Source organism: Gallus gallus, chromosome 2, assembly GCF_016699485.2.
Source record: "Gallus gallus isolate bGalGal1 chromosome 2, bGalGal1.mat.broiler.GRCg7b, whole genome shotgun sequence".
NCBI classification, from domain to species: Eukaryota; Metazoa; Chordata; class Aves; order Galliformes; family Phasianidae; genus Gallus; species Gallus gallus.
In genome coordinates this window covers 99,879,732-99,904,597 of record NC_052533.1, presented here as the reverse complement: position 1 = coordinate 99,904,597, position 24,866 = coordinate 99,879,732, and the positions used below count along the sequence as shown (strand labels likewise).

Genomic DNA, 24,866 nt, shown 5'->3' with positions numbered 1-24,866 from the left:
CAGACAAAGAGAGACTTGCTTAGCTGCTCAGCTCAGTGCAGGAACCTTTCTGGGCAGGTAGAAAGCCAGTGCTCTCTACAGAGATCTGCTCACTGGAGCCTGGCTCCCTGCCCATTCTCATCCAGACAGCTCCTCCAAGAGTGGTAATGAGCCACCCGTCACCTGATGTGGGCACTGATCTCTGAAATCAGCTTTAGCAAACAGAATATAAAATTTGGTACTTCCGAGATGAAACAGAGCTCTCAACTAGGTGGCATCTTATTGTTTTTGTGCTGAGGAAACACCGGTATTGTTCTTCCATACAGTTACCAGAGGGGAGAATGATACTGAGGCTATTCATTTAAATTTGAAAACGTTGCAGGAATGCACTGGATTCTCTCAAGAACCTCTTTTGTAAATTCCCCCATTTGGTGAAAATATAGAAATAAAGAAGTGTACAAGGTCAAGAAGAGAGCTGCAGGGTCAACTTGCATTGAGAGCGCCACTTTCCCAGGCATTGCAGCTTCTGTTGCTGCCTGCAGCTTTCAGTGACCTAAGCCAAAGAGGACAATAAGACTCCCTGTTCCCAGTTAATGCTCAGTAATGCAGTCTGTGGGAAATCAAATAAATGTCAGATAAACCTGGTCAACTGTCACAAGTCAGGGCAAACTGTTTCCCAGGAATAGTTTTTCCCCCAACAGTATTAAAAATAAGTTTTCTGTGGGTATATCAGCAAGAGGTTAAGGATGCACTGGCTAACACAGTTCCCCTTGGAAATAAAACTGTACAATAAGCTGTGGGAAAGAGTGAATATCCCACCAATGAAGCAAGAAAGATTTATTATATTCACTTTCATTGCTCTGAAAGCAGATAGTTCATCTTGTATCTGAGGCTTTTCAGAATGAGCTGTCCTGTGTGAAAGAAATGAAGGAAAACAACATTAGTAAGAGATTTGTTTACTAAGAAATTATAAATATATGGCAAGGGCAACTACTCTGGCAACTGGAGACAGGCTTAATCTTCTGGGACACTTATGCACACATAAATGCAAAGAATAGTAGCTATTGACTCCCAAAAGCAGTAGCAAATGTTTCACTCTGCCAAAGGACGCAGTTTAAAATCTCCAACAGATGCAAGGAAGTAGCACTTAAGTCTTCAGAACAATACAGTAATGTTCATCTTCCACCTCAGATCACAAAGTATGCAATTAGAGACTTCGCTAGCTGATGTTCCTAAATGGATTTCAACTCTGAAAACACACATAGATCATTTTCCTTAAAACTACTAGGAGCATCTTACTTCAGCGTTTTTAGAATCAAGTTAGGTTGTTTCTGCCTCCAGCTTGTACAGAGAGAAAATTAGCTCTCATGCAAGATCTACATCCAGCTACTTTCACCACATATGTAAATGATTCATGATGATCTGAACTCTGTTGCCTCCTGCTATAGTCCATGGAGGAAAAACAAACAAAAAAAGCCCACAGCTTTCTTTCCTCTAGGACATAACTTATTACTGCTACTCACCTTCAGTGAAAGAAAAAAAACTAATACGAAAGCCACATCACAGTGGAACACACAATTCCACAGAGTCACTAGAAGTGAACTGTCATTGTTTTAATGTTAAAGCTTGCAAGCTCATATACAAAATCCAAGTAGCAAGCCACTGCAGAAAACATTAATAAAAAAAGATAAGCTGTCTATGTTAATTAAACAAAGAATCTGTCTAGCAGAAAAGAACAGCTTAGAAGCAAATGCATTTAAAACATACATCTATTTCTTGGTGTTCCCCAGAGAACTCAGACATAGCTGATGTGTGCTCATCCATCTTTCTGTGGAAGGAAGGAAATTGACTAAATCTGGCAGAGATGTATGCATCTTTAAAAGCAGAAGCCCGTACACATTGATGTCCAGAAAGTTTCATGAAAGTAGTTACAGAAGTAGAGAAAAAGTAACCTCACTTTTACTTTCTTAGAATGGAATACAGTTCAAATTCAAAACCAATAGGCCACAGAGAAACCATTTGTTCTGGAAAACCTAAAACAAAGCAGAAAGTTCTCTCAGTGCTTACCTGATGGGGCCTCAAACAGACAGCCATGAGAAACCAACCCTTTCAAAACTAGGCTCCATAAGTACTGCTGCTCCTTACTCTTGTGACTGGGAGAAAGACATTATCAATAGCTCGGTTTTCCTCTTCGCTTCTACATACTCTTATAACAATTTGATTCATATGTTGCAGTAACCAACTGAGAGAAATTAGGCTATGCCAATACAGAGATCTTCACCGATTCCATTTTTTTCCTCAGCCCCAAAAAGGTAACCAAGTGAAAAAGGGTGAATCCTATATTCTTTAAATAATATATTTTATTTCCTCATACCCTTTCCTGAAATTCAGATTAAGCACTGTCAGAAAAAGCCTTTGGTAATGACTCATTAACTCCTGCACTTGACATTACCATTCAAGTAAAGGACAACTGCAGCATATTTCATGGTAGTCACATTGAGAACAGCTACACTGCTATTTTCATATCCTTATTATTGTACATACATTACAGTCAGACTGTGCATAAGAATACTGCAAAAAAAACCAGAGATGATAACATTAGAGCCTTTAATTAAGATTTTTAGATGCATCATTTACTGTTGATTATACATTCAAGATTTTCCAGTTCTTAGTGATAATGTTACTACAGAATGCTTTTACTTTTCTTAAACGTTAAAATGAAAATGTTAGTTCCCAAGATACACTGTGTTTTTCATTTTATAGTAAGGCTTTCCAGTGTAACTGTCCAGAGCCACCAACTTCATAAGCAGTGGTATTTAGTAATCTCTTACAACATTTTGCTACGTGCATGTATATTTCCATTTAGGTACTGCTGCTTTGTGAACAGTGTCTGATTACATTACAAAGAACACAAGCACAGTAATAAAACCATGATAATCAACCTAAATGAAAATAAAGCAAGTGCAGCAGTAAGATAGATACAGATACTTGATTCTACTTCACAAGAAGAGACACAGTAAGTGTACTTTCATATTCGTGCATCCTTCTACTTATTGACAAGTGCTAAAATGTGGTGAATTTAAATACGTTTAGATACCATTTTGATTGTCTTGCATGCTTAAGATAGAAATTATTGCGGTGGATAAATCTTTCAGTACCACATTGCTTTTCTCGAAAGACTTTCTACATTATCTGAACATTTTTCCCTTCCTTTGACGAGAAGCCAGAGTTATGTGAGGTGAAGTTTCTTTATTTGTAATCAGATCTGCATCGCATCTGTAATAATTTATGGTCTGTGTTTTTCTCCCAGAAATTTACTAAAATCATCCGCTTTCTTACATGCAGTATAGATCTCAACTACATACATCAGATGCAAATGGTGTGCAGAACGTCCTTTGTCAATAGATAGGAGTTACTAAATGCATGCCTTAATTTAGATACACATAGTATAGATAGGAAATGCATTATTTGGGTCTCAAGGAAAATGACACTAGTTATACAAGGTTATTTGCTTTTCCTTGATAGCCTCCTATCAAACCTCCTCTGAGTTCTGTGAGGCTTCCTAACGCTCTCTCTCCATGATGCTAGACCTCTGACAGCACTAAAATGAAGGGCACAAGGTACTGGTTGAGTAACAGTGTATCTAAAAGGGCTAGGACAGTAAAAAGATAATGCAGAAAAGCACAGTAGGAGAAAGGTAGAATAGGCTCATATGAAGTAATGGCAAAAAACCTGCATTCACTAGTTTTTGAAGTTCTCATTTGCCTAACATGGGGATTAAGAAGAAAGCATGGACATGTAAACACATTTCCAAACTACTAAAGATACAAGCACCAGAAAGGTATAAAAATACATTTCCTGCAAGTTTCTGTGGGAAAAGAAAAAAAAAAACCCAAGTAGAAAAATCCTAAATGGGGTGTGTTTTTGTTGTCCTGTAGTTCTCCCTCTTACATCACTGTTAGCAAACGCCATTTAGCATCACAAAGCCTCCTCAGCAGACTTGCTTTATCCCTCATGTACTCCTCTTGCCTGCTCCTCAGCCTCAGAATTGAACTTGGTTTCCTAGGCTCTCAGAAAGCAAAGATACAAGTGCTCAGAAAAGAGCTACCTACTAACCGAAGGACAGTTGATGAAAAAGCTAATAGTAAAAAATGACTATTATGACAAATACATGCATGCTTCAAGACCAAGCATTTCCTCCTTTCAAAGCTTGCTTGGCTGAGGAAACCCAGCTAGTGCCTAGAGAAACAAATCAACTGTGTACTTGCAATGCAGTCCAGTTTAATTATTAGAGGATTTATAACAACTTCACATTGAATTTATCTTCGCATTCTTAAATGAAATGAAGATTGAGCTAGAGCATTTTCTGGTATAACTCAATGCTGTTACAAAAAACAACAAAGCAAAACAAGCTGTGACACTGCAATACAATGGAAAACATAACAGTAAAAGCACAGTAGCAAATTCCTAGGCTACAGCAGCTGAGGACACAAAGACAAGAATCTGCTTACCCTTAGAAGACTACAGGTACATAAGGATCTCCAGCAAGAGAGACCCTCACTTCCACCACCAACCCTTAAATGAGGTCTGGGAAGGGGTGGATCCTGGCTCCAACCCTTCCAGTCACTCAGGGGCATTGCATGCACCTGAGCTTCCCTGGGTTGGCCCTGCCTTCCCACCAGGTGCTCAATCACTGGTTCAAGCTGTGACTTAGCATTTCCACTACACAAGCAGATTTAAGAGGCTTAATATTACAATATGTGGCTATTCATGACTAAGCCTCTGGCCATGAGAAAGAATCCTGAAATTGACTAACGCGAGCAGTAGAACATAGTAAGTAATAGCCAATTACTTAAATGAAAAAGTCACTTTGAGACACATCTCACTGAGTAGAAAAGCAATTATGAAAGTTTTTATCCTACTTTGCAGATTCTTTGCACCTACTTCTAATATATTTCTAGGAATATTACTACAAGAATTCAGATGAAGTAGAGCTAGAAGCCATTTCCAGAATGAAATAAACTATTATTCATTTCAGCTGTGTAATAGTGCAATCATCATTACAGTAAGGGAGCATAAAAGTGAAAGATATATTTATTTAATGTGTATTTTCAGAAATATCATGGATTTCTTCAGCTATATGGAGTAGTTAAAGAATAAGTTCTGCATTACCACCTTAAAGCAGTTCTATTTGAGGTCAATCTATGTGACAATTGCAAATATCTAAAGTCACTTTATGCCCGTCAGGTGAGAAACCTCTACCATGAGAGAATTCAGACACAGTGTATTTCCATCCTTCAAATAGTAATAAAGTCAAAATCTTTTTTTGTAAAGCCACTTCAGTATTCATTTCTGTAAAACAAGTCACAGCAAACTTTCAAAACTGGCATAGCTAGCAAACTCCGTATCAGCACGTCGGTTTCTCTTCTTTCAACATCAAGAAAATTAAAAGGAGTGGTTGAGGCACCAGTGATTTTTGTACAGAAGTTCAGAAGTACTTCAAAATAAGTAGACCAAAACTTCAGCACTTATTTTAACTTCTTAAAAAAAGAGACAAAGATCACAGATCTATGATCACAGTCATAGACCATAGTTGCTGCAAAGTCATAGTGGATGCTTCTCTTTTTTCCAGGATGAAAAAAAAAAAAAAAAGGAAAATGGTTCATGGAACATACCAAATCCATTTTACACTGCCATTTCATGTTCATGGTTAATCCATGGTTAATAAAAAAATAAATGACAATCTCATCTCTCAAAGCAGCCTGAGAGCATTCTGCTACACTCAGTAGTAAACTGTTTCTTCTGTGAAGACAGCTTCAGTGAACCCGGTAAGACAGAGGAGAGTCTGGCCAGCTGGCCTGGCAGCAACACTGCATGCAGAACTGACAGGGAAGTGTACTGACAACAAGCTTTGGAAAATAAGTCCATACCATAAGAGCTTGTGCTTGAAACTACCTTTATAGCTATGGTTATTGTTTCTCTTAAGAGGCACTGCATAAATATGGAGTTAGTCATCTAATGCACTTAATATTTTTCAGCCAAGGACTATTGCAGCTTTACTCTATGCCTAGGTGTTGATTATACTTTGGTTTGCTTCACAACAGTAACACGGTGCTAGCAGTACAGCTGATACTAAAGAGAAGGCTGAAATCATGGCAGACGGAAGGATCAATACGAACAAGCTGCTCCTTTACTTTTTTTCATGCTTCTTGGTTAACTTTCCTCTTTCTAGCTGGAGGCTCACGCTGCTGTTTGTTCGCTTCTCCTTTTGTTGGTTCTCCCGAGAAACTTGCTGCACAGCTTGGAGGATAGCAGTCTGCACTATCTGCTTGCTGGCATTCTGCAGCTTAACCTCATCTTGTTCTGGTCCTGGTTTCTCACCTGTCAGAACCAAGCAACAAACAAACAAGCTGATTTAAGCATTTGTGGATACTCTGTGAATGCATGAAGAATAGAAATAGAGAAGGGGGTAGGGAGGGTGGGAGACAGGAGTACTTGAGAACAGCTTATGACATAGAGAACCATAGAAGATGCTGTAGTAGGGTGCAAAATGCCTGCTACATGCTCAGTGTTGTCTGACTGAAGAGGAAGACTGAGTCATAGACCTCAGCTATCCACTTCCCAGCCCCAGGACAGCTGTGTCTTCACAGCTGAAACAAGTACCATTCTATTTTGTGGCATGAGAGGGAAAGAGTGTTTTTTTTTTCTTCATCTCTCTCTGAATCATATCCTTTTTTATTAGATGTGAGCTTTTCTGTGGGGGTTTTGACTTCATTTTGCAGTTCTGATGCATTTTCCTTCATGACCATAAAGGGGAAAAGTTTTCATTAAGTTTTCTATTAACTTGAAATTAAAAGCCTTCACCCATCAAATTCCAATTGGCTTAAAGGTAAACATTTTCTTAAGTGTAAGCTCATTAATCCTTAGCTACATTTTCAAAAGCATTTGAAAAACATTAAGAAATGCTCAGATTGCTACAATTAAAGTAGGAAAACAAATAAACAAAACTACACTATCAATAGCAACCTAAAAAAATATATATACTTCTTGAGGCTTTCTTGTTTTGCCAAAATGCTAAAACCTGGAGGTTAGCAAAGTAATGTTCTGTGACAACTAACGTGGTAATGAAGACAAGTAGATTAGAGACTACTTTGCCTCCTATCAGAAAAGATGACTTTGGTAGGACAACAAGGAATGCCGTAAAATGGTCAAGGTTTATCCTGATATAAAAATAATAATTTTGAATCAGTGAGATGTCCACCTATAGGAATTTAAGAAAATATACACTTGCTAATGGAAATACTTTTGGTAGGTGCTTATTTGCATTACTAGATTTGATTTTGAAGGCTTTTGAGATAATCTTCTCAGTTCTTTCTTAATCAACAGTGTTATAGTCAAGTAGCTCATGAAATGGAATTGTATTTCACTGTCCGTTTGAAGCCATTTATTAAGAATTACGTCCTGAGAGAAGTAAAACAGAGTGAATGAAAGATCAGATATTCTCATAAGAGGTCCATATTTGGAGTTGTGAGCCATGTTGTAGTAGGCGTCTTGTGGGGGCACGGGATATACGGGAGAGGCCTCTCCCTAAGCATAGAGAGACAGTGCTATCGTGCTGACCTTGATGCAGAGAAAACAGGAGAAGAAGAAGGATGAGAAAAGAATGTGGAAACGGCCAAATAAGGCACAATGTTATCTGGTGTGAACCAATCAGAGTGGGACATGACAGCACGGTTATGTAGGTAAAAATGTATATAAGCTGTGTTTAGTAGTGAATAGACGCCATTTTGCTGCTCATCATATTGGTGTGCGTCTGCAGTCATTTGGCCCTGATCAGGCTACTGGTCAGTGAGCGCAGAGGCCTAACACAGGTGGCTAACATCATTGTTGCAGAAAGCAACAAAGCCATAGTGTTCCTTAAGAAATATCTGGAAGAATATTTTAGATAGAAACAAAAAGTAAAGTAAAATCACCAGTTTGTCTTATGGAAGATACTACAAAGATTTGTGAGACCAAATCAACCACTAGCAAAATAATTAAACCTTAATCTGTAAGAATTAAATAATTCATTATCCAAAATTTATTTGAAAGAAGTTCAAAAATATACTTTTTTTTTCTATCCATGATACACATATTATACAATTTCTGGCTAAAAGTAAAAAAAAAAAAAAAAAAAGCATGTTTTTTTTTCCTATTGAAATAAAATATATGAAATTTAAAAACAACATGCAAGATTACTAGCTTTAGTAATTTAGTGGGTAATAATGGTGATAGGAGGATGGTTGGACTAGATCTTCTAGGTCCTTTTCAACCTTGTGATTTTATGAGTATATTTAACAGTAATGTACAGATACTACTCTACTGCTCAAATATGAACTCAAATTTTTATTACACAATGAACAAGTCTTGCTGGGCTGAAAAGTATCAGCCAACTCAGCTTGTGTTCAGAAGATATATTACCAAAAGTATGGATAAATACAAAATTTTCAATGTGAGTGAATCTGTAAATACAAATGAGTATGCTGGATTCGGGTACAAGGGCATATGAAATGTGATCAATTTACCAACCCCCATGACAAAAAAAAAATCAGATTTTATTTTTAAAAGCACACTGTCTGCAATCATGTTGTTGTTGAAAATTACTGATTTTTCTTTCTTTTGGAGCACTTCATGTTTTATTTTATTGTTTTTAATGTACAAAATCTGAATTTTATATATATATAAATATATATTAGTATGGTTACCTGTGTTTTTCAGTTATTTGTCATGGAGCAAAGCTCACATTTAAATACAATTCATTTAATTGAGACCTTGATTACGTCTGCTTATTAGGCAGTGTTGGTGTGTGCTGGGAAAATAAACCAAGCAGATAGAAACCAGAACCTTTGGACTACTTCTGATAGTTTAGGTATGCACAAAAAGGAATTAAAGAAACACAACCAAACATGTAACAACTTTGCATTAATATAACATACTTAGCATGATAGTAACCCAGGCAAAACAATAACAACAAAACAACAACAAAACCAAATGGCTTTGGTTATGAAGAAAGTCAAAGATGTTGGCCTGGGTGTTGTAAGTAATGGGGCCACTGAGAGTTTATGCTGACCAGTTACATTTAAAATTAGCAATCAGAAAATAAGAAGGGCATGAGAGAAGACACAGAAAACTACAGACCCGTTAGTCTACCAACAGTACTTGGAAAAATTATAGAGACAATTATCCTGGATGCTACAGAAAGGCATTTTAAGAACAAAGCTATTATCGTGCATAGTCAACCTGGGTTCATGTAGGGAAAATCCCGCCGTAGTGATATGACCTTATATGATATGATAATCCAATCAGTGGATGTAATACTTCTAGATTTTAGTAAGGCCTTTGATGCTGTCTCTCACAGCATCCTACTAGACAAATTGCCCAGTTGTAGCGTGAGCTTTTCTTTTCTCCTTTTCTTTCCTCTTATCCTTTTCCTTTCACCTTTTGAGTTGGATATCAGACACAGTGCAGAGGTCTGACCCTATAGAGTGATTACCATATGTAGGAGCTGGACTGACATCCAGGATCCAGACACATCAGTCAGTCACATATAAACACCTAGTTCCTCTTGAACTGTAGTGTCTGTCACAGCTGACTCAGAGGAGCAAGAAATTAGTTTGGTGTGTGTTCTCAACAAAATATAGGAAGCCATTGTCAAACATAATCTTTACAATAGAAAACACTATCCACTTATTATGCCCACTCTGATTAACAAATACTCTAACATTTATGGTCACCTTGTGGCATAGTCCTGTCGTGGCTACCACACCCTAAATTCCTCCATGGTGCTACTAAGTCTTTTCTTCACCGTGGAAAAATTAAGAGGAAATCTGCCTTTCTTAGTCTTCCTCTATCCTCTTCACTCTTGATACTATTTTATGTAGGGGTCTGGATGGAGGGAGGCTGTCATTTATTAGAAGGAATTAGAATATTCAAGGTAAAAGATGGGATTGCAAATACAACAACTAGAACATCTACACTACACATTTAGCAAAGTGGAAATTGAGAGGCTGTTGGGCATGAAGGGAAGCCCATACTTTGAACTGGAAAACAAGGGGAAGTAAGGTCTGAAATCCCAGCTGCCTCTCAGAACAGTGGCTCTGCTCATGAAGATTTCTAGGACCTAGAGCTATGTGATACTTTTTTTCTTTAAATCTAGAATAAGGCTTTCATTGTATTTTTGTTTCCAATCATGGCTGATAAATGAGGATAAATGCATGTGGGTTTTTGTTTGTTTGTTTGTTTCTGACCTTACCTCAACTTTTCTTGTACGGCTTAAGCTTTCAATCATAGTTAATGTCATCTTCAGGCTAAATACAGTCAAAATTTTAACTTTTTTTTTCAAATGTCAGAGCTATAGGGTACTTTCAAAAGGATCATCTTCCAATCCATTTGTGAAACTAGGTCATTTTGCCCTAACTCAGATAAAGAATCTTTCACAATTTGTTAAGTCCTAAGAATTTCAGGTATTGAAGTTGCTGTAAAAGGACTCTGCTTCAAGAGGATTACAAAAACAGAAATTTCTTCACTTTTTCCTCTTATCTCTCATCAAATAATGAATGGCTTAATAAAGCTGAACACAGGAAAGTCCAGGAGTAATTCACCTGAGAAATGTGAGTTCGGCTGCCTTCTTGTTTCCAGTGTGTGAAGGCAGGTGATCCTTCCCCTCTCCCCAGCACTGGTGAGACCACTTCTGGGGTACAGTATCCAGTTCTGCCTCACCCTTCCTCATGCAATTGAGATATAAACACATAGGACTGAGTCCACCAAAGGGCCAAAAAGATGATGAAGGACTGGAGCACCTCTCTTAAGGAGAAAGTCAAGAGGCTGAAAGCTGGAACTGTCCAGCCTGGAGGAGGCTCAGCGGGATCTCAAGAATGTCTATAAACACCTGGAAAGTGAAAATAGGATAGAGCCAGGCTCTTTTTACTGGTGCCCAGTGACAGAACAAGAAGCAGTGGACACAAACTGGTACACAGGAGGCTCACTCCGAACACCAGGAAGCACTTCTGTGCTGTGCGAGTGATGAAGCTCTGGCACAGGCTGCCCAGAGAGGCTGTGGAATTTTTTCCCACAGAGATCAACAAAAGCTGCCGAGACGTGGGCCTGGGCACCCTGCTCTGGGTGGCCTGCTTGAAGGGGGTGTTGGACCAGATGACCTCCACAAGTCATTTCCAACCTCAACTGTTCTGTGATTTTATGACTCCATCTGGTGAGGCTGCCATAAAACTCAACTTTTCCACTTCCCGAAGGAGTAAACAGCAGTGACTAGAGGGCTGTTCCCATTATTCCCTCTTTCTTCCAGCTATTCATTTCAAAGGAAACAGCCAGCACAAAGCTGTTCTCTGAGAAGCTCACTTCTTTATTGATATGCTGCACTTAGAAGAGAGGGACTGACTAAGGAAAGCAGCAATGACTCATGCAAGCATCCCAAGGGGACTGAGCTGGAAAATGTCTATCAAACTGCTCCACTTTGCTGAGATACAGACTGTTGTGGACACGAATAAAGGCAGAACACTGAGCGCCTATAGAATTAATGCGGCATTTTAAGGATCACATATTAATACCATTATCAATAAGGTAAAATACAGATCTCTCCCCTGCTGTCTAAGCATTTGGTATTCAGCTAATCAAATCAAGCGTTAATAACATACAGCTAAGATTTATTATTTTTTTAAGGTTTGAAGAATAATTTTAATAAAAATTCCCTAACAAAATTTCAGTTGAACTATTTGCTGGTAAAACATTACATTACTGCAGAAATAGCATTCTGCTTATAAGTTACATTTGTCTAATGACCACATCAAGATGAAAAATCCCCTTCATGTCAGAAAACCCTTTCTAGTTTCTAGTTATTCTCTGCAGTTATACTGCAGTTATACTGCAAACTCCGCTTTGGTTCTGCAATTGATAATACAATTTGAAAGATGTGCAGAACTTCAAAGTCTTAGAATGGCTTTGGGAATCAGTCACATTTTACTTTCATGTAAAATTAGTGCCATATATTAATACCTAAAAATTTCCTTGGCTCTTCTGAAACTTCATGAAGAAAAAATTAAAAAAACAAACAAACAAACAACACACACACACAAAATCCTGAACAAATAAACACATTTAAAGCAAGTTCAAAATACCATTTAAATTCCTAGAATGAATATTAGTTTAAGTCCAAGAATACCTTGTGTGGGGGATCTTATACTCTGATGTTTCTAGACTACGGAATATACCTAGAAAAGTAAACACTGAAATCAATAACTACAGAGAAAGAGTGCTGAACACAGATTAAGTCTTGAAGAACTTCCCTCTGGTTGCACATGGACCTTTTTCTCATTTACTCACTTCACTTTCTTCAGAGCACCAAGATTCACTTCCTTTCCAGCCTGAGATCAAAGCAGTCTCCTGTGCCTTCTCCCTTTCAGTTTACTGCTTGTTAAATTTAATAAGATTTATAAATATTCTTACTAAATAATACTTAGCAACACATCATTTATGTGAATCAGCAGTTCAAAACGTTATCCACCATATATTTTCATAGAACTGGGGGGGATACTATCATGAAGCTACGCAACCACAGACCTTGTTTTTGCAAAGATACAAGTCCATCCCAGATCACCTGATTATGGCAATAAACTGTGGAGGAACAAGGTATCTTTCAATGGATGAAGCATCAATATTTTAAAAGGAAACAGAGGTAAAATTTTTCACATGGAATAAGAGCAGGAAAAGGTAGGAAAGAACTTCAGACTCTTGGAAAGCATAGGCTACAAATCATTTATCCCATACTTTTTGACAAGGTATTAATCACATGTGAGCATGAATGACCATAAATGAACATCTTACCTCTGTAATCTCAACAAATTTCTATTATCTCTGTTATCTTTTTTTGCTTTTTCATCAAGTTTTTTGTTTTTTCCTAGAATCATAGAATTGCTCAGGTTGGAAAAGACCTTAAAGATCATTGAGTCCAACCACAACCTAACTATACTACCCTAACTAACAATCCTCTGCTAAATCATGTCCTTGAGCATCACATCCAAATGGTTTTTAAACACATCCAGGGATGGTGACTCAACCACCTCCCTTAGGAGCCTATTTCAGTGCTTAACAACCTTTCCTGTAAAGAAGTTTTTCCTGATATCCAACCTAAACTTACCCTGGCACAACTTGAGGCCATTTCCCCTCTTCCTGTCAGCTGTCACCAGTGAGAGGAGACCAGCCCCACTCTCACTGTAAGCACCTTTCAGATACTGGAAGAGAGCAATAAGGTCTCCTCTCAGCCTCCTTTTCCCCATACTAAGCAGCCCCGGTTCCTTTAGTCTCTCCTCGTAGGCCATATTCTCCAAACCCTTCACAAGCCTTGTTGCCCTTCTCTGGACCTGCTCCAGCACCTCCTTTCCATAAAGTCCTTTCTGTACTGAGGTGCCCAAAGCTGAACATAGTACTCAAGGTGAGGCCTCACCAGTGCTGAGTACAGGGGCAGGATTCCTTTCCTAGTCCTGCTCACCACAACGTTTCTGATATAAGCCAGGATGCCATTGGCCTTCTTGGCCACCTGGGAACACTGCTGGCTCATATTCAGCTGACTGTACATCAGTACACGAAAGTCCCTTTCCATCAGGCAACTTTTCAGCCACTCTTCCCCAAGCCTGTAGGGTTGCCTGGGGTTGTTGTGACCAAAATGAAGGACCCAACACTTGGCCCTATTGAAACTCATACAGTTTGCCTTGGCCCATCGATCCAGTCTATCCAGGTCCCCCTGTAGTGCCCTTCTCCCCTCTGGCAGATCAACACTCCCTCCCACGTTGGTGTCATCTTCAAACTTACTGAGGGTGCACTCAATCCCCTCATCAAGATCATTAATAAAGATGTTAAATAGAAGCGGCCCCAGTACCGAGCCCTGGGGGACACCACTCATGACCAGCTGCCAACTAGAAGAAAAATAGTTAATTTTAAATCCATTTTTCTCAAAACTTGTGACACATATGTATCTCATATCTTCCTGCAGGGTAGGTCTCATTCAGCCTTGAGATGCAATACAAACATTGCATTTGAAGAGAACAACTTAACTCTTCTACCAGGTTCCATGAATCCCAAGGACCATGCATCAGAGGTTAAAAGTTTAAGCTCTGCTTCACAGGAATAACAAAAGTAGTTTAATTCTAGCAAGTGAATATCTCTAAAGCTATTCTCCTAGAAAAAAAAAATGATTTTTCTTTTTTTTGCAACAGCTTTGTGTTTAACCATTTTTAAATACAGTGAAGCCATATTTCTCTAAGCAAGCATCAGAGCAATTTAGAATTCACAGTTACCCAAAATATATTCCCATTAGCTACAAGTCTGATTTATATAAAATTTCTGAATTTGGAAGAGACATGAAGCAAAAATTATCTCTCAATGTTTTTCAAGAGATTATGTAAATACATCTCTTAACTAGAAACATTACCCTTTGTTTTAAGAATATATTACTTTGGTTTGGAATAGTTAACCATTATACTTTTTTTCTGCAGCACTGTAATGTTAGAATATTTTTTCCCCCATGATTAATTAAAACAATAACAATCCAACAAAAATATCACTCTCTGGTAAGTCTATTTCAATTTCAATTCCATTGGGAAATTCTACTACTAGTTTTACAAACAAACCAACAATATTGTTGATATTTAAATTGGAATGAAAGTACATATAAGCAAGACCGTGATGATAAATTTTATCATAGGATCAAGTATATATTTATCAGAAAAGTTACAGGACATCAGCTAATTTTTGTTTATGAGCTGTAATGCTCACAAAAAAGTGAAGATTCTGGCAAGTGTGCAATGACATAAAGCGTGCATGCGGTAGTAATTAACGTTAACATTCATTGCATCAACATTTGTCTTCCACTGCAAAGAGTTAAAGTCTGTTCTTTAACCTCCCATTGGCTTTAGGCAGTGGCATATCTCTCCATTTTCCTAGTCACAGAATGGAAATTACAGGTGAGAATCTACTGGGGAATACTGTATAGCCTGCAAATCACAATGGTTAAAATTCTCCTTCTCTGTACCGCTTAATTGGTTCGTGCTAGGTTTTCAGCACTGGAATCCATAATTGGAAAAAGGGATATAAAAGATGAGGCTGCACATCATCCATAATCAGGAAATGTTGATGAGTCATATTAATTACATCCAGAATGAATGAACACATCAGTTAGCCAGGGCTGTAGACTTTTGAACATGTGCACAAAACCAACTTTAAGCATGTGTCATTGAGGATTAGAGATCCAATTTATAGCAATATCAGTAATGATGCCAGTTCAGATCTCATGAAAAGGTCCTAGATTGAAGCATTAAGGGGGGGAAAACATAAAATAGAAAAGAGAAAAAAGAAAGAGAAAAAAAAAAAAAGACAAAAGGGGAAAAAAAAACCCAGCATATGCATTCTTCACTGTATTAAAATTAGTTCTGTCCAGTACTGTTACTCATGCCCCAGAATGGAGCTCTGTGAGTTTCTGAATGATAGTTGTCAGGTTTCTAAGGGCACTCAGTTGCCCTGATTACTTGAGGAAGGAGGAAGTAAACTGAAGCTCTAGTATAAGATATGGATGTCGGTGGCCCTGCCTATGGCAGGGGCTTGGAGCTTGTTGATCCTTGAGGTCCTTTCCAACCCAAGCCATTCTATGATTCTGTGATTCTTACATAGCAGAAATGCTTTCATGTAGGACTACCAGTGTTTTCCAGTTCCCTAACCTGTAGCAGTCAGAAGATTTTTAACATTCCCTCGCTTTCACCAGAAGAGTTATAGTTCAGTTACATTTCCTGCCCTAACTTCAGTCCTTGACTACTGCTGTGCAACCACTGCGGAAGAGAAACTTATGAAGAGGGCCAACACAGACTACTTTGGATAGAAAAAGAAGGCATAAAAATGAAAGAGGTACAGCTTTGCTTTGAACACAAATCAAGGAATAATGGAAAGGGAAAGAGAAGAACAGAAATGCAGACAGAGTTCCCCAAAGGATATAATAATATCTCCAAAGTAATACTTTAACTATATCCATATCACCTTCTCATAATTTTTTTGTCCACTGCGCTTTTCTCTTTAGGAGAAATGCATAGATGTAAGTATCATTGTTTTTGGTTTGGTTTTATATATCAACATTATTTTTTATAAGTCCTCAGTGAGTTATTCCATAAATAGTTGAAATATGCCAGCCAATATGAAGCTTTCAACATCTTTCAAATTAAGACGTTGTTGAGATCTACAGACATTTAAGCTATTCTAAAGAATTTTTCCAACATGTTTTATAAGATTTATTGCTGTACTTTAATAAGATTAACTAAAACAGATTATAAACTGCAGTTTATACATTTACTCAGTATTTTCATGCAATGTTTTCATTGTTTGAGGACAACGTGTTCACAGCTTTGAAGACTGGATGCAGTTCAAAGTAGTAGTCACTGAATATTCTGCCATATGTAAATCTTTTAGCATGATACTCAGATTTTGTTGTCAGAAGAAAAATTTCTTGAACTAACATTACAAGTCAACATGAACTAATGAGGGTTCTTTCTTTTGTTTTTTTCTACTCCTATGGTAGAGTTCAGTGTATTAAAAATAAGATACTTTCTAAATAACATGTGGGACCAGCTTCTCTAAAATTAAAAAAAAATATATTACCTTAATCTGCACAATTTTGCTATTTCTTTTAAGAGACACACTTCAAATAAGAAGTAAGAAACATCTTTGCATCAAATGCTGTACTTCTCCATGGGAAGGAGAAGTCTAATATTACAGATACAGGTAGATTGTGTGCCATTCAATTTCTATTTTCTACTGCTTAGGTGTCCAGAGGTTACTAGCCAAAAAGAACATTTTAGGCACAGAAAGTGAGATAACATTTAGGCCTTCTAATTCTGTACCAAAAAATATCATTCGTGGGCTCACACAAAGCCTCACTGAATCCCCCACCTACCTTTCCTGGGTGTTAAAAGGCTTTTGCTATCCATCATGCTGTGTAGCATGGGTGAGTTTTCAAAGGTGCCATGCTCCACTGTTAGCTGTTGTGTTCATACTTCTGCAGTGCCACACAGTTTTTGGTCTTCAGTTCTGTACAGCTTAATCAAAATTTGCAATATCTCACTTAATTATTATTATTATTGTTATAGTAATATAATATAATATAAGAGGCTATGTAACTTGCCAAAAGCCAGCAAATCAGTGATAACATTCTGCAAGCTGTAATAACTGTATAGGAAAAGTGTCCTGCTTATTTCAGAATGTGAACAGAGTTTGAAAGTTGCTTATTAAGGCCATTAGAAATTGTGGCTGAATATATATTTATATATGTGTGTGTATATGAAAAGTTACAAGACGAAGTGTATAAAAGATTATATAAATTTAGAGAGTGCCTTCAAAGAGGTGCATTCTCACAGCTGTAATCTGACAGTGTCTCTATATGTACATGCTGCAAGAAACAGGATGCAATTGGAATGCTGTTTTCCTCTCTTGGAACAAACTTCCCAGAGAAGTATTTTCCCCTCTAAGGAGAAAGCTTACTTCAAGACAGAAGGTACAGTTAATCTGATTATTATATAATAGATGTAGTAATGGATATGCACCACCTTCATACTGACAAATGGTAAGTTGATTCCCTGATCAGAGTAAGAAAATAGTGTCATTGTATCAAATATGCATACTACAAAGTGAAGCAAATGAAAGTAATCCACAGGAGATTACACTTGCCTTACCATTAGAGAAATATCTGCATGGTTCAACTTACTTCTTCAGGCAGAAAATTTCAGACTCTCTTTAAGAAAGAAGACAGCATCTTCTGACAACATGACTACAAGCATTTACTGGGTCAGATGACAGGAGCACAGAGCTCACCTGCATTGACTTCCTTGGCAAGGCATTCTATAGGAATTTTACGGCTATTCAGGTCACCTTCTCATTTTTGTTAATATCAATAAAGATTCTGCTCCAATTGCAATACCTTAAAAATAATAAATCTTATTCTTGCAAATAATAATAGCAGTGATAAAATCTTATTCATATTCTTGCAAAATATTAGATAAGGAACATAACTGCAAATGGCTAACCTCTCATATAATTTCAGAAAGACTATAAAGAAATTACTTCATACATTGTTTGCAAAGAACTTTTGCTTAAGTTCTTATGTGTAAACATGATACGTAAAGTCTTTAATAAAATAGCTAATGTATAAGATTGAAGATATAGGAAGAAATCTAAAGCTTTGCTGTATTCTACAATATTTAATTTCCATTATCATGTTAAAGCTTACAAGATTAGAATCATATTATTTATGTCTGTGAGAACTACAGCAGAGCAATTCATATGTAAGAATAACAGTCTGGAGGAAGAAACTTTACAGGTCAACGTAACTCATTCCCATTGCACGCTCACAATTTGGCTTTTGGAAAACAGTGCTAGTAAGGATGTTAATAATGACTGTATGACTCATTACCAACTCTTAGCTATGAACAATTCCTTTGATATGAGCCACTACTCAGCCACTGTGAAGACTGAATTCTTTCTGCAGCTCATCTGAATAAGATTCAACCCAGCAACCTGGAATTGAGAGGTGCCATTTGCTATTACTTAAGACTTAACTTATGGTACGAATAATTGGAAAAAGTAAATTCTGCACTGGTTTTTAACATCATTTAACATCATTTAATATCATGCTTCAAAGTAATATTGCATCTAGTACTGATTACTACTTTTTAAGCTTGCTAATCTCATCACATCTCTGAATATCCATGAACTAACATTTTTTCACCTTACTAATAAGACTGGCTAGTAGAGTTCCGAATCAGGGGAGATATCAATGCATCACTTGGGAAGGTCAGCACAAAAAACACTTTCTTTTTTTTCCTCAGTGAAATAGAATAAGAATTTTCTTCCTGAATGATTTCTTCCTACCAGGTGAAAAACACTTTGGGTTGAGAGCATTTGACAGAACTGCTCTGCATTCTCACTACCAAATCCACTACTAGCTATCACAGATTCTGGACAAGACAACCATTGCATCAAACTATATAAGGCTTACAAAATTACCTGACTCTAGCCTTCAAATTTTGTCTATGGCATGGAACTTTTTACCACAAAGCTTATAAGATTCTTTCTTATTTGGATATACTCTTACAACTTATATCAGGGGTTAGTGTGTTATTATTTATTTATTTTGTACTGCCGAACTTAGACCATTAACAGAATGTAGAACAACAATTAGGGAACAAATAGAGAAAAAGACTGTACCCTGCCATCCTACAGTTGTTTTCATGGGTGAAAGAAACTTCGTAAGTGAAACTGCCAGGGTGCCATACTCAGCACAAACACTAGAGAAACCCCATGACAGTTTATATTTAGAAAACTAAAAACATTGGTAGGAATTTTTCCATTCACTATTTCCCTTCATAGTATCTTGATCTGTGCACTGTGGACAGAGTTCTCCACAGTATCACCAATGCTATAATTAAAAAATGAAAGGCTATCAAGAAATTTAATGTCTTCGCATCCCACAACACACCAGCTTTCCCACTTGAGAAGATCAGGACTACTCAGACAAGTAGTCACATCTGTTTTAGTGTGCAGCTGCTATGTTGTCAATTGCATTTTAATGAGATCCCTCCAATGTTTGGTACATGATGCGCTTCTGAACTTCAGTGTCATTATACAGGTCTGCTATTGTGTCCCTGGCTTAAAAATGTGAAGAACAGCTGTGCTTCTGAAGAGCTAGCTGAAAAGCTGTTTGAATTGCTGTTGCAGAAGAAAGGTGCTGAGCAGTGAATGTTCTGACTTCTGTAGTGTCTAAATATCTTCAAACTTCAAGTGTTTTCACACATTTTTTTTTTACACAAAAATATTGATTAAAAAAATGATTTTACTATCTCTTTCTCCTTTTGGGACTGGAGGGTCATGAATAAAGGCAATGAGTTTCTGTATTTAGGTAAGAAGAAATCTTCAAAATTACACTGAAGAACAACAAGAATCACCTGAAGGATGGAACTGCACAATTCAAAGTAGATACTTAAAGGACAGAAATGTTCTGATAAGCTGCCAATATAAATGCTGCAATCTTTCTTGACATATCCAGATTAAAACAAATTCTTTAAAAAAATATATTATTTAGTAAAAAATACAAATTCATATTTAATGAAACATAGCATGGTACGGTATTGACTCAGTGAAACAGTAATAACCTGCCACATGATTCTACCTTGGTAATATCTTATAGTCTTACATTATAGAGTAAAAATCTGAATAGATACTAAAATAATCTCTTAAGTGATGTCCTAGAGAGAGAGTTGCTTAGGAAAACCATTTGGTAGCATATACCCTTAACAAGATTCCAAACTAGTTTTGAAAATGCAGGCAACCTTTGTGCTTTATCAGTGCAGACACGCAGAGGGTAGAAGGTTAAGGCAGAAGTATTTGAGTGATTCATATGCAAAACTGCATTAGAAAAAATCCTGGGAGAATGACAAACTTCTTTTGTATCCCCCTTGTTCAGATTAATCAGGAAAAAAAAAAACAACACTTTTTCTTTCCATTTTTATTTTAAAGTTCCATATGAAAAGTGTTGGGGCCTTGAATAAACATGGAGTATGCCCAAGACCTTCTATTTTTTTTTTTTTTTAATTAACTAAAAGTAATCTGAAAAGAAAGTAGCATAATGTTGATTAGGAACATTTAAAATGATTGATAGATACTGATATTATTGATAGATGGCCTGATATTGGAAATGACCTTTCCAAACTAATAATAGGACTTGCTTGCTGCATTCAAGTCATCTCTTCATGATTTTTCCTGATTTTTTAGAGAAAAAGAAATGTTTTAATAACTCTTCACTTATTACCTTGCAATAAGTTGTAGAATTATTTGCAAATATCAATCCTTTATATGCTAATGGGACAATTATTATTTTTAAAGTTCAGAATCTATTATCTTCTAAAGTGTCCTAAGAAAACCTTTCACTTCAACAACTTCTTTATGGCCTAAACAAAAAACTCAAAATGTCATGTTTCCATACTGCAGTCCTGTGCATACCTCCATCCTTACATTTGATGATAAGTAAAACTTTCTTGTCTACTTCTGCCTGAAGCAATTAAATTCAGAAGAAGTAAACAAGCTAAGCATTGCAAAGTAAGAGTTTGTCTACATTTCCATTACATGGATCATCACCTATTATAACAGTATCATTATAAACAGCTATATTATGTGGGAATCCTCTAGGTAGAATGAACTCCCAGACATCTTGTAGCATTGGTATTTCATTTCCTACACCAACCTAAGAAAAGTTAACCTCCACAACAAAGTACAGCGAAGCCCCAGTCAGATTAAATCATACAAGGAAAAATGTCCTTCTTCTCAGTTCTTTTCTCCAGCAGATTATACAGCAATTTAAGCCAAGAGTCAAAGTTAGTGAAAATTGGGTGTGAAGAAAGATCAGATATGAATAGTAGCTTTTTGCACACCTGTAAACAGCAACATACTTTCCAGAACAAGACAGAGTGATCAAGAATGTCTATTTTTCTTTAATAAAATAATGATATTTATGTTTTATATATATATATATATATTTTACAAATCTATTTCAATAATGAAGCCTGTGGTTTTGGTTTAGTTTGGTCTAAAGCTGTTGGATTTTTTTTTTTTTTTATTTTTTATTTAGGAGGTAGTTGTAAGAGCTAGGGAAAAGAGTTGAAGGTTAAAAGTAAAAATCTCTATTCAGTCAATAGGTAGTTGTCTTTACTTTTAAAAATATATATTTTAATTTGGTAGGCTTTTTCTACTTACCAGTTTATGAAAATAACACATTAAGCCAGTGATCTTAAATAATGTAAAGCCTCATCTTGCTGACATGCAGATAATTACCTTTGTCTTCAGCTAAACAAACTTCTCCTTGTAGAGATTTTTTTTAAGTTTGTTTTCTTTGTGTGAATGTGTGTGTGTTTGTGTGTCTGTATCTTTCCCCGTCTTAAAGCATGTGTATCATTCTGAGCCTAAAGGATATAATGTACAACCATTTATAAATAGGCAAATCTTCTTCTCCTTCACCCTGTCCGCTCCTCCCCTCCTCAGACCATGAGAAACAAATAAATGAAATTGAAATCAGGTCATTCATCACAATAAGATAAAATCAGAAAGTTAAGACATCAAAATGAAACTCAACTTCTTAGTAAATGTACAGAATTCCTATGTGACATAGCCACATCTACAGCTACTATGAAGATGTTAAAGATGTACAAACCTAATTTTTAAAATATACACATACAGAGACAAGAGAGAATGCCAGGGTAAGGCTGACTGACAGTGAAGAAAAGTGATCAGCAAAAATGTAATCTACTCAGGCTTGCTCTGTACACTGTCAAATCTCTCTGATTGTTTTATCATCTATTCTACAAATTCCTATTTAGTTACCCTATTTATATTATGACATTTGTAAGGAAACCAAGGGCTTTTCTTCATGCAAAAATAGGTTGAGAAGAATGATTATACAAGACAGATTTTTTTCCTTATGGATTAGAGTTGTGAAAAGAACAATTTATGCAGCTATTAATGAAAGTTGGGTTTTAATAATTGTCAGTCTTTGGGGATGAAAGAAAAAAAAAAAAAAGACGTGTTTACATTATTTTAGAGGTAATCTTATCCTGCAGTACTCCAGTCCCATACTGCATCTAAAAAATGAGTTCGGTTAGTGGTGACAGACTGTCAGATAAAAGGAATTCAGAAAAATGCCACTAATACCGAAAGGAGTACTACATAAAACAGTGGCTGGTTCTATTGAGATAAACAACTTGATCCCAACTTCAGCACATTCTCTCTGGGAAAGCAGTATATTAGTCCACAACTTGGTAGTTTGAGAGGCAAAATGAACTTCTGATTATTGAAGAGGGATATTAATCTCCCAGAAGGTTAGACTTTCAGTTGTTCAGTTAGGAAAGTGAACCCCAGGATATTTTTCTTTTAATGAGAGTGTAAAAGTTTTGGATTCTTACCCCTCCACAGATGAGATATGAAATTTCAAAGGAAAGCAAAACTTCTGTAAGCTTCGCAAAACAAAGGTTTTAATAATTCTTCATTGTCAAGTTGCAGCATTCACTTTCACTTTTCTATTGACCCACTATCTTACTGACAACTATGCATTTTTAAAGAAATTAATTGCAAGTCATTTCACTACAGAAAACGTTATGCATGACTATAATATCTGAGAGCTACCAGGCCTCTCATCCATTTCTGAACAACAAATTGCCTACTTGCAAGCAGAATGTATTACGTCCAATGCAGGTTCTCTGCAGTTTCTTTCTGGTGTAGAATAGCTATACCATGTAGCAAAACTCCCTTATGGAGTGAAGTGTCACATGAGATTCTGCTGAAGTCTTCAGTTTTGTTCCAGTAAGAACTGGCCTGAACAAACTTTCTGTACTCTTCCATTCTAATACTTTCAGGGGAGTAAGGGAGAGGGGGAGTGATGATGGTGGAATTTTCTAAAATAGCTCCTGAGATTCAGAGCTTGTTTCACTGACAGTCACCAGTGTGAGTGCTGGGGGCACTCACTCCCCTGGCACTGCAAGGTCCCACTCTCCTTCCTGACCTTTCTTTTGTGCAGTCTAGTATGCACAGCCCCTTGCACACTTGCACGTGTAAGGTTCCTGTCCCTGATGGAAACCATAGGGGTGACCCTTATAGCCTTCAGCTGAGTCCCTCCCTATGAAACCGCCTATCTTTGCCCAGCAGCAGGACAGGTTCATCTGGTACTCCCTCCCCCATAGACCCCGGAGCAGACTCTCCGGCACGGCCACGGCCTTCCCGCTGGTCTCCCTGGTGTAGGCACCCGAAGCGGCTCCCCTTACCTGGAGCAAACACCATGATGCCGCCCGGGCGCGGCGCTGCTCAGAACCTCGGACAGCTGCCGGCTCCGCACTGCTCAGCACCTCGGACAGCTGCAAGTCCCGCACCGCTCAGCACCTCGGACAGCTCTGGGTCCCGCACGGCTCAGCACCTCGGACAGCTGCCGGCCCCGCACAGCGGCGGAGGCGGCTGCGGGCCGCGGTCCCTCCCTCCACAATGCGGCGGGGCGGGGAGGGGGCCGGGGCGCAGCGCGCCCGCACGGACAGACACATACACACACACACGCGCGCACTCTGAGAAGCATCGCTGCCACAACTCGCTTCTCTGCAACGACAGCAGGAGGAAGGGTACGGAAGAGAAAGGTAATAGCGCTCTGCCCAGCGGGAAGACCTGCTAATTGCTCCTAATTAGCTCCCGGCAATAGCCCTGCTGCCTGACATTTCGGGGTGCACTGCTTTCACCACAAGCTAGCTGCCCTGCTAATAGGCTCCAGCCATGACGGACTTCATCACAGTATTTTAGCTTTCAAAGGGAAAGTGGAGGAATTTCTCCCCTGATTTCACAGGCCTGTTAGCCCATCTCTAGCGGCAGAAACACTTTGAATTAACAGGAAACATTAGCATTTGAAAATAGGAAATATGACATCAAGGTCAAAAGGTAAATCAATAAATGAATAAATAACTAAATAAGAAAGAGGAGAGCAAGCCATGGGAGATGACAAAACTTAAAAATTTCCATAACTTCTGTACTGCTTGTTTAATTTGCTTTCATATATAAAACCCATGCTCAGATTTCCTGTGAGCCAAGAACTTCTGCAATACAAGTGAGAAGTTCGGACAACAGTCAGATGTGACGCAGTTTAACAAAATATCTGTTCTGTTTAAGCCTACACATGCAAGTGTTAATTTGAAAAACAATGATTAAGCACTGTAAGTTAGAAAAAGTAGATTAAAACCATGTTTTTTGTGTGAAAGTTTGCATGTAAATTTGCAATATATTTT

The 24,866-nt window shown here is 37.5% G+C and overlaps 1 protein-coding gene across 1 annotated transcript; it reads right to left on the bottom strand.

Moving 5' to 3' along the window:
• Nucleotides 1-2,569: 2,569 nt before the first annotated feature.
• On the bottom strand, nt 2,570-24,080 carry AKAIN1 (A-kinase anchor inhibitor 1). The gene is made up of 2 exons (NM_001145193.2): nt 23,868-24,080; nt 2,570-6,360 (listed from the first exon to the last, which is right to left on the bottom strand). Exons 1-2 carry the CDS (start codon nt 23,881-23,883, stop codon nt 6,170-6,172), a joined length of 207 nt encoding a protein of 68 aa, NP_001138665.2. The 5' UTR covers nt 23,884-24,080; the 3' UTR covers nt 2,570-6,169.
• Between the last annotated feature and the right edge of the window lie 786 nt (nt 24,081-24,866).